General features: G+C 35.3%; 1 protein-coding gene across 1 annotated transcript; it reads left to right on the top strand.

Annotated features, from left to right (window-relative positions):
• The first annotated feature begins 4,649 nt into the window (after window positions 1-4,649).
• Window positions 4,650-17,455, top strand: LOC139849041 (uncharacterized mitochondrial protein AtMg00810-like). Its single transcript, XM_071838717.1, has 3 exons — window positions 4,650-5,111; window positions 16,390-16,976; window positions 17,425-17,455. The coding sequence occupies exons 1-3, from the start codon at window positions 4,650-4,652 to the stop codon at window positions 17,453-17,455; spliced, it is 1,080 nt and encodes a 359-aa protein (XP_071694818.1).
• The last annotated feature ends 1,614 nt before the right edge of the window (window positions 17,456-19,069 follow it).

The following is a 19,069-nucleotide window of genomic DNA, read 5'->3' on the forward strand; positions in this document are numbered from 1 at the left end:
CCTTTAACCTTTCTATCCCTTCGAAAGATCTTAACTTAGATCAACTTGTCTTCACCTTGGACAAACATTAATCCCCAATGGAATTAATCAACTTCCTAGTTCCCATTAAGGAAGATTGATCACTAAGTTACCTAATGCTACTATTACAAGATACAAGATTCACCCACTCATAGTTCTTCAATAGGTTACACCAACTTAATTCCTAATGGAATGGATTAAGTTTCTAGATCCTTTAAGGAACTTGAATCATAAAGCAAGATGGTGTTTTCTATCACAAAAACCATTTAACTTCCTTGACCCCTTAAGGAAGTATCTTACAATGTAAACTTAAAGATACAATGATAAGCATGAAGTTTACAATCTAATTCTACTTAGTGTAAGTAGAATCTCTCTTACCCTCTTATAATCTATCCATGGATATTTGCTTAAGGCTTGGGAGATCAATAGATATGTATTTGAAAGTGTTTTTGGAAAGAGGTAATCTTCAAGTTTGGCAAATGTTAGTATATATAGGAAGAGGAAAATGCTGACAGAACCTGCGCGGCTCTCTGCATGGTCGACCGTGGACCGACCGCGCTCCCTGCTGTACTGAAAATTAATTCGTTATAGAGCCGTTGTAATCTGCATTTTTTGACCATTTTCCTTTGTTTGATGTCTGCAAAAAGATGCCAAAACATCTTGATACCCTTGACCATCATCTCTTACTTTGGATGCATTCAATGAAGTTGACATAAGCTTGCAAATGGGGAAAGTTCCATTGTCCTTCTCTTGTGTCATTGATTTCCTGTTATGGCAAATGCTGAAACCTTGTCCATTGACATCCCACAAAGCTTTAAACATAATAACCCATGAATCTTAAGCTTTGTCAATACTTGATGGAAGTATCATACTTCATTGGTTGCTTGCAACAAGTTAATTTTGACTAGTTTGATTATAATGAAGAATCCTTTAACTAGTTGCTTTAATCATCCTTTGACAAACCACAAGGCTCCTTCACTAGCCCATTTTAATAGCTTGTCATCTTCTTAATAGAAGTGTCTTGCTCTTTAGAACATACTTGCATCTTGATTGAACTAGTTTGATTCTAGTTGGAGCTTAAATGAACCTTGTTACAACCTTGACTAGCTTAAATATAATTAAAACTTACATACATACAAATGGTACTTAAAAGTAATGGGAGAGCACCTCTTTAATTGGGACATTGATGACCATTATTAGTATGTATTTAAATCACATTTTGTAACACTTGAAAAGTAAAACACTTTTGTGTTTAATCTTATTTGAGCTTAAAATGTCATTAAGATGTCGTTAGGTGTGATTAGTAAAAATTAACATTTTTTGGTTCAAAACTCTTTTTAAATCAAAGAAGGCAACTATTATAAGTATGTTTAAAAAGGTTTTGTAAATTATAGATGTCTTAAAGTGGTCTATCTTAAAGTGGATGAATTTGGTTACAGAGAAAATTGCGGTCGAACTGCGGTCGTCCGTGAAGTTAGCCGTAGATTGACAGTGTTAAAAAAAAGGTACAATCGTTGGTATAGGGCATCCACGGTCAGACTCATGGTCAACCGTGGTACAGCCGCATAGCAATTTTACCAAGTTAATTATTTATGTATTGGTCTTTTGCTAGAGATAGTGTAGGCTTATGAACTCATGTCGTCTTACATATGATTAAACACTTATCTCTTTTGTGTCATCATCAAAACAAAGTGATTAACTTTTGAATATTATAATTTGATTCTCAACCAACATATGCTATCAGCCTAATTGATCCTCAAACCTAATTCACTTTCTTCCGTTTTCTTTTTCTTCCATCTTTCTTTCTGCCACAAATTTATTTGTTTATTGCAAATTAATTACGTGGTGTAGATCAATTCAAATTTTTGTTTCTATCACTTCATATGTAGCCTTTTAATTTGAAGATTAGTGGGCTTACAATATTTTTCAGAATATATAGACATATCGATATATTGTCTTACTCATTATTATTTGTGTTTGAAGATTTTTCATGCAACTGACCTCTCTCATTTTCATTGTCGACTTCCTTAAGGTTTACAACGGTCACCACATCTTTTTCAACGACAGCTTCTGATGGATCACTCTCTCTCAATACGATCCTTCATATGCTTAATATCAAGCTTACCTCTTCCAACTATTTCCTATGGCGACATCAAGTTCTTCCTCTTCTTGCTTACCAGGAACTTACTCCTTATGTTGATGGTACTTTGAAACAACCTTCGCCCACCATTGATTCTGGCGAAGGAACTGTTGCTAATCCGGATTATGCCACATGGAAGAAAGCGGACCAAAAGGCTCTTATTATTATTCAATCATCATTGACCGAAGAATTCATGGCCATCATTCTTGGCTTACTCACGGCCAGAGATGTAAGGAAAGATCTTGAAGATGCGTATAGTCATGATTCAGTTGATCGTATGCACACTCTTCATGATTCCTTACGTTAACTACAAAAAGGTACCTCTACGGTTAGTGATTATGGTAAAAATTTAAGGCTATTCGTGATCTTTTTGCTCAAGCCGAAAGTCACGAGCTTTTTTTGAACTCTGTTTAACCAACACCTACGCCTCAAGCTGCCTTCAACGCAAGCACTCAATACAGCTCACGTATTAATAACAATTCTGCACGGGGTCGTGGTAATCATTCTCAGGGCCGTGGACGTGGCTATGGCCTTCGTCGTCCACCTCATTGTCAGTTATGCCGCAAGGATGGTCATTATTTTTCTGCCTGTCCTTACCTTGCCTCATATGCTACTCGCACTCCCTCGCTTGATGCAAATTTAGCACAAGTGTTTCACTCAATTTGTCAGGTTACCTCGCATTCGCCAGATTGGTATGTTGATTAGGGCGCTTCATCTCATATGACTGCATTACCGTCAAATTTGGATTATGTCTCAAATTACTCAGGTAATGAACTGGTAACATTCGGTAATGGCAAAACATTACCAATTACTCGTATCGGTTCCTCTCCTCTTACTAAGGATTTACATCTTTTGGACGTACTTGTTGTTCCATTTATTACAAAAAATCTTTTATCTATTAGTAAGTTAACATCTGATAACCCTGTTGATGTTTTATTTTCCGATAATGCCTTTATTATTCAGAACTGGCAAACAAAGGCTATTCTAGCAACAGGGTGGCGGGATCATGATCTCTATGTACTGGAGCGAGGACAAAAAGCTTTTCTTTCATAAATTAGTTCAAGAGAGTTGCAAGGATCTTTTGAATTATGGCATCACCGTTTGGGACATATTTCTTTTAATATTATTTCTTTGTTAAATAAACTAGGAAAAATATCAGTAACTTCTATTTTACCGAAACCAGGTCTTTGGTCCCCTTGTCAACTCTCTAAGAGTAAACATTTATCTTTTAATAATAATGAAAAGCGTGCTTCACATGTGTTAGATTTGGTTCATTGTGATTATGGGGACCCGCTCCTATTATGCCCACTAACAGTTATCGATACTATACAATTTTTATTGATTATTATTCACGATTCACTTGGTTTTATCCATTAAAAACCAAATCTGAGTTTTATCGGATTTTTGATGCTTTTATTCGGTTAGTGCAGACATAATTTAATTGTAAGATTAAATTGTTTCAGAGTGATGGCGGCACCGAGTTTTTAAATGCAAATGTTCAGCTTCTCCTTACAAATAACGACACTCATCATCGCATCTCATGTCCATACACTCCGCAAGAAAACGGTCGGGCAGAGCGAAAACATCGTCATATTACTGAGACAGGACTTGCAATGATATTTTACGCTTATGCTCCGGCTACACTATGGACTGACGCATTTAGCTCCGCTACGTATTTGATAAATCGGTTACCATCTTCTGTTCTGGGATTTAAATCACCTTATCAGTTGCTCTTTTCTATTGTGCCTCTTTACCATCTGTGGATCTTGGAATACTTGCCTTTTCCACTTATACAGAAGCTGCTCCTACCATTCCATGTGCGCGACCTTCTCGTAATCCTGTCTACCATGCTTGTCTCATCCACATTAATGATGCTCCATGTTCATTATGTCTTGACTTGAATGAAAACATTCCACAAACATCTGCTACTGTCACGCCGCATGATATCACTTCTGCAGCAACTATACCTGATGCACCTTCAGTTATGGTATCTCCTGCACCTTCGGCTCATCCTATGACTACCCATTCTAAGTCTAGTATATTCAAACCGATATATATAGTCGATCTTGCAGAATTGGATTCTTCTCCTCTGCACCGTGCGCTTTTGGCTACCTTGGAACCCAAGGGCTTTAAGTCCGCTTCCAAAGATCCAGCATGGTATGATGCTATGCGCGAGGAGATGACCGCACTTCATCAAAATAAAACTTGGGAGCTCATTCCTAGACCAAAGCATGCTAATATTGTTGGTTCAAAGTGGGTCTTTCAGACTAAGTATCACTCTGATGGTACTAATGATCAGTTCAAAGCACGTTTGGTTGCGTAAGGATTTACAAAAGTTCACAGTCTCGATTATTCTGCTACCTTTAGTCCAGTTGTCAAAGCATCCACAGTCCGTATTGTTCTTTCTCTAGCAATACTTCATAAATGGCCACTTCATCAGCTGGATGATAAAAATGCCTTTTTAAATGGCCAACTAAGTGAAACCGTGCTTATGGAACAACCACCGGGATTTATTGATGCTCGTTTTCCTAATAATGTATGTTGTTCTCTTTATGGCCTCAAGCAGGCACCACGTGCATGGTTTTATCGGCTTAGTACTTTGCTTACTCGGCTTGGTTTTGTTTGTAGTCGTTCTGACCTATCTCTATTTGTCTTCAAACGTGGCTCGTGCATTATGTATCTATTGGTTTATGTTGACGATATAATTCTTACCGGGAATGTCTCTTCTACTATTCATCAGTTTATATCACGTATTCATCGTGAGTTTCCCATTAAGGATTTGGGAAAGTTAAGCTATTTTATTGGTCTTGAAGTTCTTTATACGGAGTCCGGTTTGTTTTTAAGCCAATCACGTTATGCGGAGGATATTTTGACACGAGCAGGGTTACTTTATTCTAAGCCGGTTGCAACTCCTTTAGAAACTTCCGAGAACTTCACTTCTCATTGTCCACTTGTAACGACCCGGATTTTTCCGATCGTTTTACACTTATAAGATTAATATTTACATAAATTAAACCTTACCAACATGATAAGCAATCTAAATTGTTGAGATTTATGTTTTTGAAAAGAGTTTTACACAACGGTTGACCGTCCAATTTGACCGATGATATCACGAACTATATAACATACGATAATTATACGTTTGTGTATATATATGTATTTATATATATTCAACATGATCTAAGAATGTTTTAACATCCCATTGTGTATTAATAACAATGAGTTATAAGTATATTTTGAAACTACTAACTTAAGTTTTCAAAATGATAACTATACGTAACGTTTTTCGAAATAAATACTTATAACCTATAATATTTATACATGCATTGTATAGATATGTATTTTATCACTTTTAAAGGGCTTACATACATAAAACAATATAAGTATATTTACAAAAGATAGCTATATTTGAATCCTCGTTCCGTTTTCTCAAAGATTTCTATACGTACACCTAGGGTATAGGTACCCGTATCATACCCATCTTCTAGATGTATTTACTATTGGTATATACACATCAAATCAACCTTTTTAATCAGCCATGTTATTGCCTTATGTATAAGGTAATTGGAATTTGGAAGTTTGTTGACTAATTTCACAAGATTACGACATAAAAATTTGTCCTTGTTTTTACCATTCATGTTTTTAAAGGCTCTCCATCATTTCATTTTTAGCTCATCATCTCACTTCCAAATTACTCTCTAAAAACACCTTCTTACAAGTCATAAGGAACCCATAACCATTCAGCTAGTATCCATGAAGATCTAGCCATAAAAACAACACTTAAATACCATAAGAAAATCCTTCCAAAAACACTTCAAAAATCCTTCCAAATTTACAAGTTTACTTCCAACCTTTTGATCCAACTCCACCACTCTTTTGGTTCTAGGTTTTTACTCCTCTTTTATAGCAATATTGTCCAAGTAACTTGAGGTAGTAACTTTGTTCATAACCTTATTCGATTCATATATATATATAGCTATCTTATTTTATGGTATACAATTTTAACAACAAGAACATAGTTTGAATGATTTCAAACTTGTTTGCAGACTAAATAGATCCTTCTAACTTAACTTTTAAAATACTTCAAGACCTGTAACATATCATAAATATATGCTAATTTAACAAGGTATAACTTGGTTTTTCAAAGAACACCTTAAAAACTGAATTTACGACGTCGGAGTGCAACCGGGGGCTGTTTTGGGTTGAATAATTAAAAACCATCTTGAACTTTGAATTGGAGGTTTATATTCTGGAAAAATGATATTTCTTATGAATATGTTAACACATAAAAATTTCATGATTTAACTCAAAGTATAAGTATTTTTAGAAAAATAATCATTTAATGTTGTTTACATAAGGGAAAATGATTAACTTCATAAGTTTCACCAAAATTTGACCTATGACCTGTGATTTTGAATACAAACTAAGGTATTTACAGTTCATATTCTTAAAGAAGGACTCGATCCAAGGAAGTGGCAAGTTGAATCAACGAAAACGGAGTTGTAACGAAGAAACTATGACTAAAACAAGATCGGATATCCAAAACTAGTTTAGCCACGAAAATAATTGGAGAAAAATTAAATAAATCACATCTTTCTAAAATAACATGATATTTTATATATATGTACTCATAATTTAATTTTATATATTTCAGGATCACCCGTAAACAACACGAGAAGATTAATCATAAGACCTCATGTACGTACGCAACACGTCATTTGACAACACCGGTACTTTATGTACGCAACACGTCATTTGACAACACGGTACCGTGGGTCAAGATTAATCCCGACCAATACGAATACGATGGGGGTTTTATGGGGGTTTTATTTATTTATTAAACACCTAAATATGAACCATTAAAATTGAATTGCTAACTACGGACTAAGAAGACATTAAAAGTATTATAAGTATATATATGTGACGATTGTTTAAAATGAAAATATATTGATATATTATATATGGATAGGTTCGTGATATCAACCGGAGACCAAGTCAAAATATATATATATCTATAAGGCAAAGTGAGTATATAGTCCCACTTTTAAACTCTAAGTATTTCGGGATGAGAATACATGTATTTTATGTTTTACGTTATGGACACAAGTAACTGAAAAATATATTCTACGTTGAGTTGTACCACTGGCATACTTCCCTGTAGCTTGGTAACTACTATTTACAGCGGTATTGTAAACGCGAATCCTGTTGATAGATCTATTGGGCTTGACAACCCCAACCGGACTGGACGACCAGTATTCAACGGTTGCACAGTACTTCGTTTCGTGACTACACTTGGTACAGTGTAGTAAGATTTCATAATAAAGGGAATATGCGACGTGATTAAATGTTAAGTATGGTTACCAAGTGCTCAACCACTTAGAATATTTTTATTAAAATGTTTATATATGAAATCTTGTGGTCTATATTTATATCGCTGCCGGCATTAAACCTATATCTCACCAACTTTATGTTGACGTTTTAAACATGTCTATTCTCAGGTGATAACTAAAAGCTTCTGCTGCAACATGTTGAATGTAAGCAAGATCTTGTGTATGCATATTTGTGTCAAAAACAAAACTGCATATCCGAGGAGTTGTAATGTAAAATATGCTAGAAATCGTATTGTTATCATCACATGTAAAGTTTGTAAGTCTAAGATTATCGCTAAACGATAATCATCTTTATATTGTCTAAAGCTTGTATTATCATAAGAGTTATGGTTTGTAATGTAAAATAAATGCAGTTGTTCTTTTAAAAATGTCGCATATAGAGGTCAATACCTCGCAATGAAATCATACGTTATCTAACTTGTTCTTATGGTTAAGGACGGGTTATGACATGTGGTATCAGAGCGTTGGTCTTAGAGAACCAGAAAATTTGCATTAGTGTGTCTTATCGAGTTTGTTAGGATGCATTAGTGAGTCTGGACTTTGACCGTGTTTGATTTTGAAAAAAAAAATATTGCTTATCATTGTTGGTTAAAAATTAATATGTAAATATTATGTGATACTAATTTACTAGTTGTTATGTGATAGATGTCTGGCTTAGAACTTGTTATCACATTCAGCGACTCCGAACCAGAATCTTCAGATGGTGTTCCAGTCATTAACCTATCCGATGATGAAAACGACACCTTTGGGGAAGACTCACAAGTTCCGGATGAATCAATTGAAGAGGAAATGGAAAGTGATCCTGAGGAGGAAGAAATACAGGAAATTATGAAAGACAAGTTCGAACGAGGAAGGAAACGAAAGGCTACTGAAATGGAAAATCAAAATCCCGAGTCTAGAGAGGATGTTGTGGCACCAACTCCACCAGATACTTCCACACCTATTCCCGCTATTCCTATTAGTTCTATCCCGACATCCAGTTCTTCGGTTCCTCAGCCAAAACGCAGGGAGACAACCAGGATAACCTTTAAGCAATTTCTTTGAACACAAACGCTTTGGGTTAAATGATGCGCTGTTGTTTTAAACCATGGGATCATATAATGTTGTGTATAATATTACTAGTGTGGTTTGCTTAATGTTTGATGTAAGATAAGCATATGTAAAATAGTGAAGTGTGAAATGCAATAATTTTCCATGGTTAAGTATTATTTGGGTGGTAGTAAATGATTTTCGTACTAAGCTATTAACTATGAACTTTAACGGGTAGGTACTACCCTAGATATAATTATAAAACGCTAATAAGAAGAAAAGGCTTTTATAATAATAACTGGTTCATATTATTAATAAGCTACGATGTACTGTAAATACATACTACATCTATAATATTCCATGTGAATAATTATTTTTTTTTCATTCTTATTGAAGATTATGGCGCGATTGAACCGAATGACGGAACAAGAAATCCAGGAACTCATCAATCAGCGAGTGAACGACAGAATGTTATGGGTCGAGGCTGCAAGAGGTGCTGCAGTTAACCCAAATCCTCGTGTGGGGTGCACCTACAAAACTTTTCAAGCTTGCAAGCCCTCATCATTCAGTGGAACAGAAGGACCGATCGGTTTAACCCGGTGGATAGAAAAGATGGAGACTGTGTTTAAAATCAGTGGTTGTGTTGAAAAGGACATGACCAAGTATGTATCGTGCACTTTACAAGATAGTGCACTTACGTGGTGGAAAAATTATGTGAAGGCTGTAGGAGGAGATGTAGCTTATGATACTCCATGGGAAGAATTCAAAATAATGTTAATCAACGAGTATTGTCTAAGGAACGAGGTTAGGAAGCTGGAAGATGAATTACGAAGCCTGAAGGTTGTTGGTACTGAAATCACCAACTACAATCAGCGATTCATGGAATTAGTTTTGCTATGTCCTGAATTGGTTCCAACCGAAGAACGGAAGATTGAAATGTACAAAGATGGTTTGCCCAAAAAGGTCAAGGCAAATGTTACAGCATCGAAACCTAAGACAATTCATGAAGCTGTAACCATGGCAAACGAGCTAATGGATCAGGTCATCATGGATAAGAAAGTATCCAATACTGATGTGAAGGTATCAGGTAACAAAAGAAAGTGGAATGGAAATTATGATCGAGGTAACCAACAACAATCTTTTAAGAAACAAGAAATCATGCAAGGTGCGGGTAGTGGTTTAAGCTTTGGTTACAAAGGACAAAATCCTTTATGTAACCGATGCCACAAACATCACTCTGGCTACTGTAATGTGGTATGCAACAAATGTAATCGAAAGGGTCATCTTGCTGAAGATTGTAGGGCTCTCGTTACAAATACAAATGGTACCAAGACTCCTGCCACCAATGCAAATAGAACTGCTTTGGCTACCATTACTTGTTATGGGTGTGGAAAACAAGGTCACTATAAGACCCAGTGCCCGAATCCAGAGAAGAATATCGGACATGCACGTGGGAGAGCATTTATTATTAATGCTAGAGAGGCATGTGAAGACCCGGAGCTTGTTACGGGTACGTTTACCATTAATAACTTATCAGCATCTATTATATTTGATACTGGTGCCGATAGAAGTTACTTGTGTAGAAATTTTTACACTAAATTGAATTGTTCATCGTTACCTCTAGATGCTAAGTACATGATTGAGTTAGCTAATGGTAAACTAATTAAAGCCGATAAAATTTGTCGTGATTGTAAAATAAATTTAGTCGGTGAAACGTTTAAAATTGACTTGATACCCGTAGAATTAGGAAGTTTTGATGTAATAGTCGGCATGGACTGGATGTCCAAAGTAGGAGCTGAAGTTGTGTGTGCCAAGAAGGCAATTCGCATTCCTTGTAAGGATAAAATGCCGGTGATGATTTATGGAGAGAAGGGTAACTCAAAGCTAAAACTCATTAGCTGTTTGAAAGCCAAGAAGTGTTTAGAAAAGGGATGTTATGCTATTCTAGCACATGTTAATAAAGTTAAAAAGAAAGAAAAAGAGAAGTGCATCAACGACGTGCCTGTGGCAAGAGATTTTCCTGAAGTTTTTTCGGAAGAGGTGCCGGGATTACCTCCATTTAGATCTGTAGAATTTCAAATAGATTTAGTACCAGGAGCTGCACCAGTTGCCCGTGCTCCATATAGACTTGCACCGTCCGAGTTAAAAGAACTTCAGAGTCAGTTAAAAGAATTACTGGATCGTGGATTCATACGACCAAGTACTTCACCGTGGGGAGCTCCGATTCTATTTGTTAAAAAGAAAGATGGATCTTTTAGGATGTGTATAGATTATCGTGAATTAAATAAGTTAACTATCAAGAATCGGTATCCACTACCGAGAATTGACGACTTATTTGATCAACTGCAAGGATCATGTGTGTACTCGAAAATTGACCTAAGGTCGGGCTATCATCAATTACGTGTCAAAGAAGAGGACATTCCGAAAACTGCTTTTCGGATACGTTATGGTCATTACGAATTTTTGGTCATGCCGTTTGGGTTGACAAATGCGCCAGCTGTATTCATGGACCTCATGAATCGAGTTTGTAGTCCGTATTTAGATAAGTTTGTTATCGTTTTCATTGATGATATTCTTATCTATTCCAAGAGTGAGCAAGAGCATGAGCAGCATTTAAGGTTGATATTAGAGTTGTTGAGAAAAGAACAGCTATATGCTAAATTTTCTAAATGTGCTTTCTGGTTGAAAGAAGTGCAATTTCTTGGCCACGTTGTTAGTAGCAAAGGAATTCAGGTTGATCCAGCAAAAATTGAAGCCATTGAAAAATGGGAGACTCCTAAGACACCAATGCAGATACGCCAATTTTTGGGTTTAGCCGGTTATTATAGAAGGTTTATTCAAGATTTTTCCCGAATAGCTAAGCCGTTGACAGCGTTAACGCAAAAAGGGAAGAAATATGAATGGACCTCTGAGCAGTAGAGTGCATTTCAATTACTGAAAAAGAAGTTGACCACGGCACCTATTTTATCGTTACCTGAAGGGAACGATGATTTTGAGATATATTGTGACGCCTCGCGACAAGGTTTTGGTTGCGTCCTTATGCAACGAAAGAAAGTTACTGCATACGCATCCCGACAATTGAAGATTCACGAGCGGAATTATACGACGCATGATCTAGAATTGGGGGCAGTAGTGTTTGCATTGAAGATATGGAGACACTATTTATATGGAGTTAAATGCACTGTGTTTACTGATCATAAAAGCCTTCAACATATTTTCGATCAGAAACAGCTGAACATGAGGCAACGTAGGTGGGTCGAGCTGATAAACGACTACGATTGTGTGATTCGCTATCATCCCGGGAAAGGGAATGTAGTGGCCGACGCTTTAAGCAGAAAGGAACGAGAACCAATTCGAGTACGAGCAATGAACATAAAAATTCGCATGAATCTCAACTCACAAATCAAAGAGGCTCAACGAGAAGCTCTTACTAAAGAAAACATAGGAAATGAAATAATGAAGAAGTATGGGAAACAACTCATTATGCGGGAAGATGGAATTCGATATTTTGCAAACCGTATTTGGGTACCAAAGTTGGGTGGATTAAGGAAGTTAATATTGAATGAGGCACATAAGACAAGATACTCGATACATCCTGGAGTTGGAAAGATGTATCAAGATCTTAAGACGCATTATTGGTGGCCTAATTTGAAGACAGACGTTGCAACATATGTTGGGGAATGTTTAACTTGTTCCAAAGTCAAAGCAGAACACCAGAAGCCGTCAGGATTACTTCAACAACCAGAAATCCCAGAATGGAAATGGGATGGTATTACCATGGATTTCATCACAAAATTACCTAAGACTGCCTGGGGTTATGACACCATTTGGGTAATAGTTGATCGTCTCACCAAATCTGCACATTTCTTGCCTATAAAGGAAACGGATAGAATGGAGAAACTATTACGATTATACATAAAGGAAATTGTTTCAAGACATGGAATACCTATTTCCATTATATCCGATCGTGATAGTAGATTTACATCAAAGTTCTGGCAAACACTACAGGAGGCCCTAGGAACTCGTTTGGATACGAGTACCGCATATCATCCGCAAACTGACGGGCAGAGTGAAAGAACAATTCAGACTCTTGAAGACATGCTTAGGGCATGTGTGATCGATTTTGGAAACGGATGGGATAAATATCTACCATTAGCAGAATTCTCGTATAATAATAGTTATCATGCGAGCATTAAAGCTGCACCATTCGAAGCACTGTATGGAAGGAAGTGTAGATCCCCTATCTGTTGGAACGAAGTAGGAGATCGACAATTAACTGGACCCGAGATCATCCATGAAACTACTGAGAAGATAGTGCAAATCAAGGAGAAATTGAAAACAGCCCGTAGTCGCCAAAAGAGCTACGCCGATGTCCGAAGGAAACCATTAGAGTTTCAGATCGGTGACATGGTTATGTTAAAGGTGTCACCTTGGAAAGGTGTAATACATTTTGGAAAAAGAGGTAAACTGAACCCAAGGTATATAGGCCCGTTCAAGATCATCGAACGCATTGGACCGGTAGCTTATCGACTCGAATTACCACAACAACTCGCCGGAGTACATAATGCATTTCACATCTCAAACCTTAAGAAATGTCTTGCAAAGAAAGATCTCACCATTCCTCTTGAAGAAATTCAAGTCAACGAGAAACTACAATTCATAGAAGAACCAGTCGAAATCATGGACCGTGAGGTTAAACGGCTTAAGCAGAGCAACATACCAATCATCAAGGTTCGTTGGAATGCTCGAAGGGGTCCCGAGTTTACTTGGGAACGAGAGGATCAAATGAAACAAAAGTACCCACATCTGTTTTCCGATGACGCACAATAGGTACAATTTTAAAATTTCGGGACGAAATTTATTTAACGGGTAGGTAATGTAACGACCCGGATTTTTCCGATCGTTTTACACTTATAAGATTAATATTTACATAAATTAAACCTTACCAACATGATAAGCAATCTAAATTGTTGAGATTTATGTTTTTGAAAAGAGTTTTATACAACGTTTGACCGTCCAATTTGACCGATGATATCACGAACTATATAACATACGATAATTATACGTTTATGTATATATATGTATTTATATATATTCAACATGATCTAAGAATGTTTTAACATCCCATTGTGTATTAATAACAATGAGTTATAAGTATATTTTGAAACTACTAACTTAAGTTTTCAAAATGATAACTATACGTAACGTTTTTCGAAATAAATACTTATAACCTATAATATTTATACATGCATTGTATAGATATGTATTTTATCACTTTTAAAGGGCTTACATACATAAAACAATATAAGTATATTTACAAAAGATAGCTATATTTGAATCCTCGTTCCATTTTCTCAAAGATTTCTATACGTACACCTAGGGTATAGGTACCCGTATCATACCCATCTTCTAGATGTATTTACTATTGGTATATACACATCAAATCAACCTTTTTAATCAGCCATGTTATTGCCTTATGTATAAGGTAATTGGAATTTGGAAGTTTGTTGACTAATTTCACAAGATTACAACATAAAAATTTGTCCTTGTTTTTACCATTCATGTTTTTAAAGGCTCTCCATCATTTCATTTTTAGCTCATCATCTCACTTCCAAATTACTCTCTAAAAACACCTACTTACAAGTCATAAGGAACCCATAACCATTCAGCCAGTATCCATGAAGATCTAGCCATAAAAACAACACTTAAATACCATAAGAAAATCCTTCCAAAAACACTTCAAAAATCCTTCCAAATTTACAAGTTTACTTCCAACCTTTTGATCCAACTCCACCACTCTTTTGGTTCTAGGTTTTTACTCCTCTTTTACAGCAATCTTGTCCAAGTAACTTGAGGTAGTAACTTTGTTCATAACCTTATTCGATTCATATATATATAGCTATCTTATTTTATGGTATACAATTTTAACAACAAGAACATAGTTTGAATAATTTCAAACTTGTTTGAAAACTAAATAGATCCTTCTAACTTAACTTTTAAAATACTTCAAGACCTGTAATTTATCATAAATATATGCTAATTTAACAAGGTATAACTTGGTTTTTCAAAGAACACCTTAAAAACTGAATTTACGACGTCGGAGTGCAACCGGGGGCTGTTTTGGGTTGGATAATTAAAAACCATCTTGAACTTTGAATTGGAGGTTTATATTCTGGAAAAATGATATTTCTTATGAATATGTTAACACATAAAAATTTCATGATTTAACTCAAAGTATAAGTATTTTTAGAAAAATAATCATTTAATGTTGTTTACATAAGGGAAAATGATTAACTTCATAAGTTTCACCAAAATTTGACCTATGACCTGTGATTTCGAATACAAACTAAGGTATTTACAGTTCATATTCTTAAAGAAGGACTCGATCCAAGGAAGTGGCAAGTTGAATCAACGAAAACGGAGTTGTAACGAAGAAACTATGACTAAAACAAGATCGGATATCCAAAACTAGTTTAGCCACGAAAATAATTGGAGAAAAATTAAATAAATCACATCTTTCTAAAATAACATGATATTTTATATATATGTACTCATAATTTAATTTTATATATTTCAGGATCACCCGTAAACAACACGAGAAGATTAATCATAAGACCTCATGTACGTACGCAACACGTCATTTGACAACACCGGTACTTTATGTACGCAACACGTCATTTGACAACACGGTCCGTGGGTCAAGATTAATCCCGACCAATACGAATACGATGGGGGTTTTATGGGGGTTTTATTTATTTATTAAACACCTAAATATGAACCATTAAAATTGAATTGCTAACTACGGACTAAGAAGACATTAAAAGTATTATAAGTATATATATGTGACGATTGTTTAAAATGAAAATATATTGATATATTATATATGGATAGGTTCGTGATATCAACCGGAGACCAAGTCAAAATATATATATATCTTCAAGGCAAAGTGAGTATATAGTCCCACTTTTAAACTCTAAGTATTTCGGGATGAGAATACATGTATTTTATGTTTTACGTTATGGACACAAGTAACTGAAAAATATATTCTACGTTGAGTTGTACCACTGGCATACTTCCCTGTAGCTTGGTAACTACTATTTACAGCGGTATTGTAAACGCGAATCCTGTTGATAGATCTATTGGGCTTGACAACCCCAACCGGACTGGACGACCAGTATTCAACGGTTGCACAGTACTTCGTTTCGTGACTACACTTGGTACAGTGTAGTAAGATTTCATAATAAAGGGAATATGCGACGTGATTAAATGTTAAGTATGGTTACCAAGTGCTCAACCACTTAGAATATTTTTATTAAAATGTTTATATATGAAATCTTGTGGTCTATATTTATATCGCTGCCGGCATTAAACCTATATCTCACCAACTTTATGTTGACGTTTTAAACATGTCTATTCTCAGGTGATAACTAAAAGCTTCCGCTGCAACATGTTGAATTTAAGCAAGATCTTGTGTATGCATATTTGTGTCAAAAACAAAACTGCATATCCGAGGAGTTGTAATGTAAAATATGCTAGAAATCGTATTGTTATCATCACATGTAAAGTTTGTAAGTCTAAGATTATCGCTAAACGATAATCATCTTTATATTGTCTAAAGCTTGTATTATCATAAGAGTTATGGTTTGTAATGTAAAATAAATGCAGTTGTTATTTTAAAAATGTCGCATATAGAGGTCAATACCTCGCAATGAAATCATACGTTATCTAACTTGTTCTTATGGTTAAGGACGGGTTATGACACCACTATTTAAGGATCCTACCTTGTTTCGTTCTTTGGTTGGTGCTTTGCAGTATCTTACGATCACTCGCCCGAATTTATCTTATGTTTTTAATCAAGTGAGTCAATTTTTTCATGCACCTACTCGTGATCATTTTCAAGCCGTTAAACGCATCATTCGATATGTCAAAGGCACAATGACTTATGGTTTGAAATTTCTTCTTTCCCCATCTTCAACTTTACTTGGGTATTCAGATGCGAATTGGGCACGATGTATTGAGACATGTCGTTCCACTTCTGGTTATTCTATCTTTCATGGTGAAAATCTTGTTTCTCGGAGTGCAAAGAAACAACCCACTGTTTCTCGGTCTAGCGGTGAGTCAGAATATCGAGCTTTAGCGAATACTGCAGCTGGGATTATATGGATCACTCATTTGTTACGGGAACTGCATGTTCTTCCTCCAGATCGGCCCACTATTCTCCGTGATAATAAGAGTGCATTATTTTTAAGCCAGAATTCTGTCTCTAATAAACGGTCGAAACATATTGACATAGATTATCATTTTATTCGTGAGCTTATTTCGTCTCGGAAGTTATATGCTAAGTTTGTTCCTACAAACTTACAGCTCGCTGACATCTTCACCAAAAGTCTTCCTCTACCGTTATTTCAATCATTTCGTTCCAAGCTACGTGTTGGACCTCCACCACTTCGCTTTGGGGGGGGGGGGGGGGGGGGGGGGGGTATTAACGATAATTGTGCACCAAGCAAACTTGGAGAGAAAGCTATTTTAAATAAGTCTAGATACTTTCCATATGTATGTATTTGATTGTAATTTTAATTCCTTGTATGCATTATAAATAGTGGAATGATAAAACCTTGAAGGGCATAGATTAAACCTTATATTTATAAATAATTTTTCTAATTATAGTCCTTAACTATAGTTAAGAATATATTTTGTGTTTAATAATTAAGTACTCGTATAAAAGGCTAAAAGGTAGTTATTAACGATCTTGCAAGGTATAACTATTTTGTACGTGTCGATCTTAAAATTTGAAGTACAACTTTAAAGGTTAAGGTTAGGTTATGTTCAGAAAAATGTATCTTTCAGGAATAACACCGTCATTGACACCTTCTCGTAAACTCTTTACACGATAACATAATTGTTAATTTCTTAATATGCGAACAAAACAGATTATATTTTTATTAGCACCTACAAATCTACAATACTATACACAATTGGGCTTTGAGTTTGGACCCTTTTTGGGTTTTTTACAAGCTAGGCCATAAATATAATGGTTTCCTAAGAGGTATCTTGATAGTCATCCAAATTACGTAAACCATTCAAACTCACAATAACTGGACCAGTATAACTCGATAACATAACTGAAAATAGACACTAGCCATCACACAATCATCCAAATATTTCATCATGATTATAAACACGCACGTGTGGAAAAATCAACCAAAAAAATGTACCTAAACAATTAACAATCGATATGATAACATTTTTTGGTAAATATATGAAACCCTAAAGCCAAGATATATGCTTGTGTAAGTTGATAGTTCAATGATTCAAATTCTGAAGCCGTTCTCGAAGAAGAATGGAACCTAAGCTCGATGGCCTCATCGATAAATGACACTCTTCGGTATTAAAAGAACGTTTGCACGAAAAAAAGAAATATTTGTTCTTGTGCACCTTATTCCCAAACCTCTTTACTTTCTTACACTTGTTCTTGTTATTATCACAATCTTTTGTACATTTAATCATAGCTACAAGAAAAGGGTCTTTCTCACATAGCAACACCCTTTTAGACACACTTCTCGCCGGTTTCCGAAAATATCCAGGTGGCAACGGAAGAGCTAATTCCGGAACTAAAGCACAAATAGGTGATGCCATAAACTTTGGGACACCAGGCATTTTTTCCCATGAAAAAGGTACATGAACCATTGAATTAACTTTTTTGTGGTTCATTTTAATTTTGAAAGTGTATCTCCTTAGACTAAATGTTATGATACTATAATGGGTTGTGTAAAAGGTGTTTATGTGTGTGTATATATATGGATGTTTTAGGGATCTTTAACTGAAGAGAAATCGAAGTGATGAGCAAATGAAACGTTGGTTGGAAGTTAGTTTAATTGCTTTTGGAACAATTCATTGGCATTTGATGAGTAATGTTAATGTTAATTAATGTTATGCATAAGAAGAAAACAAGTGGAAGATTTAATGAGTCATTGTTGGTGTTTGAGACATTTTTTGCGCAAAATCAATTAGTGATCAGAGTCTCGTTTGGTGTGAGGTATTGTGTTACATTAAATGTTGGTTCAATATCATGGTTTTCATAAAAAATAAAAAATTAATATGCACTTTTTTTTTTTTTTTTTTTTTTTTTGTGGGAGATGAACACGTGGGTGTAATAGTTTTTTTTTTCTATTGGTAAATTTTGTTTGTATGTTGTGAGAACCTTAAACTCCAATTTTGTTTTTTTTTTTTTTTTTAAGAACGGTTAGAAAATCCGAGTAGTAAAAAATTGAATGAAAATCATTAAAGTGGTGTACAAACTTAGAAAAGCTTCTAATTATACGTGATTTCTAATTTCTAATTTCTATAACCTAACTAAATGAGACCTTTCAAGATATATTACTTAACTTATGAAAATTAAGTGGTATTTTATAACTCGTATCATTTAAGTTATATCTTATGATTGACCTAGTTACGTGAACAGTCCATATATGATCTTTGTATGGATGCCTTT

The sequence above is a fragment of the Rutidosis leptorrhynchoides genome, chromosome 5, assembly GCF_046630445.1.
Source record: "Rutidosis leptorrhynchoides isolate AG116_Rl617_1_P2 chromosome 5, CSIRO_AGI_Rlap_v1, whole genome shotgun sequence".
NCBI classification, from domain to species: domain Eukaryota; kingdom Viridiplantae; phylum Streptophyta; class Magnoliopsida; order Asterales; family Asteraceae; genus Rutidosis; species Rutidosis leptorrhynchoides.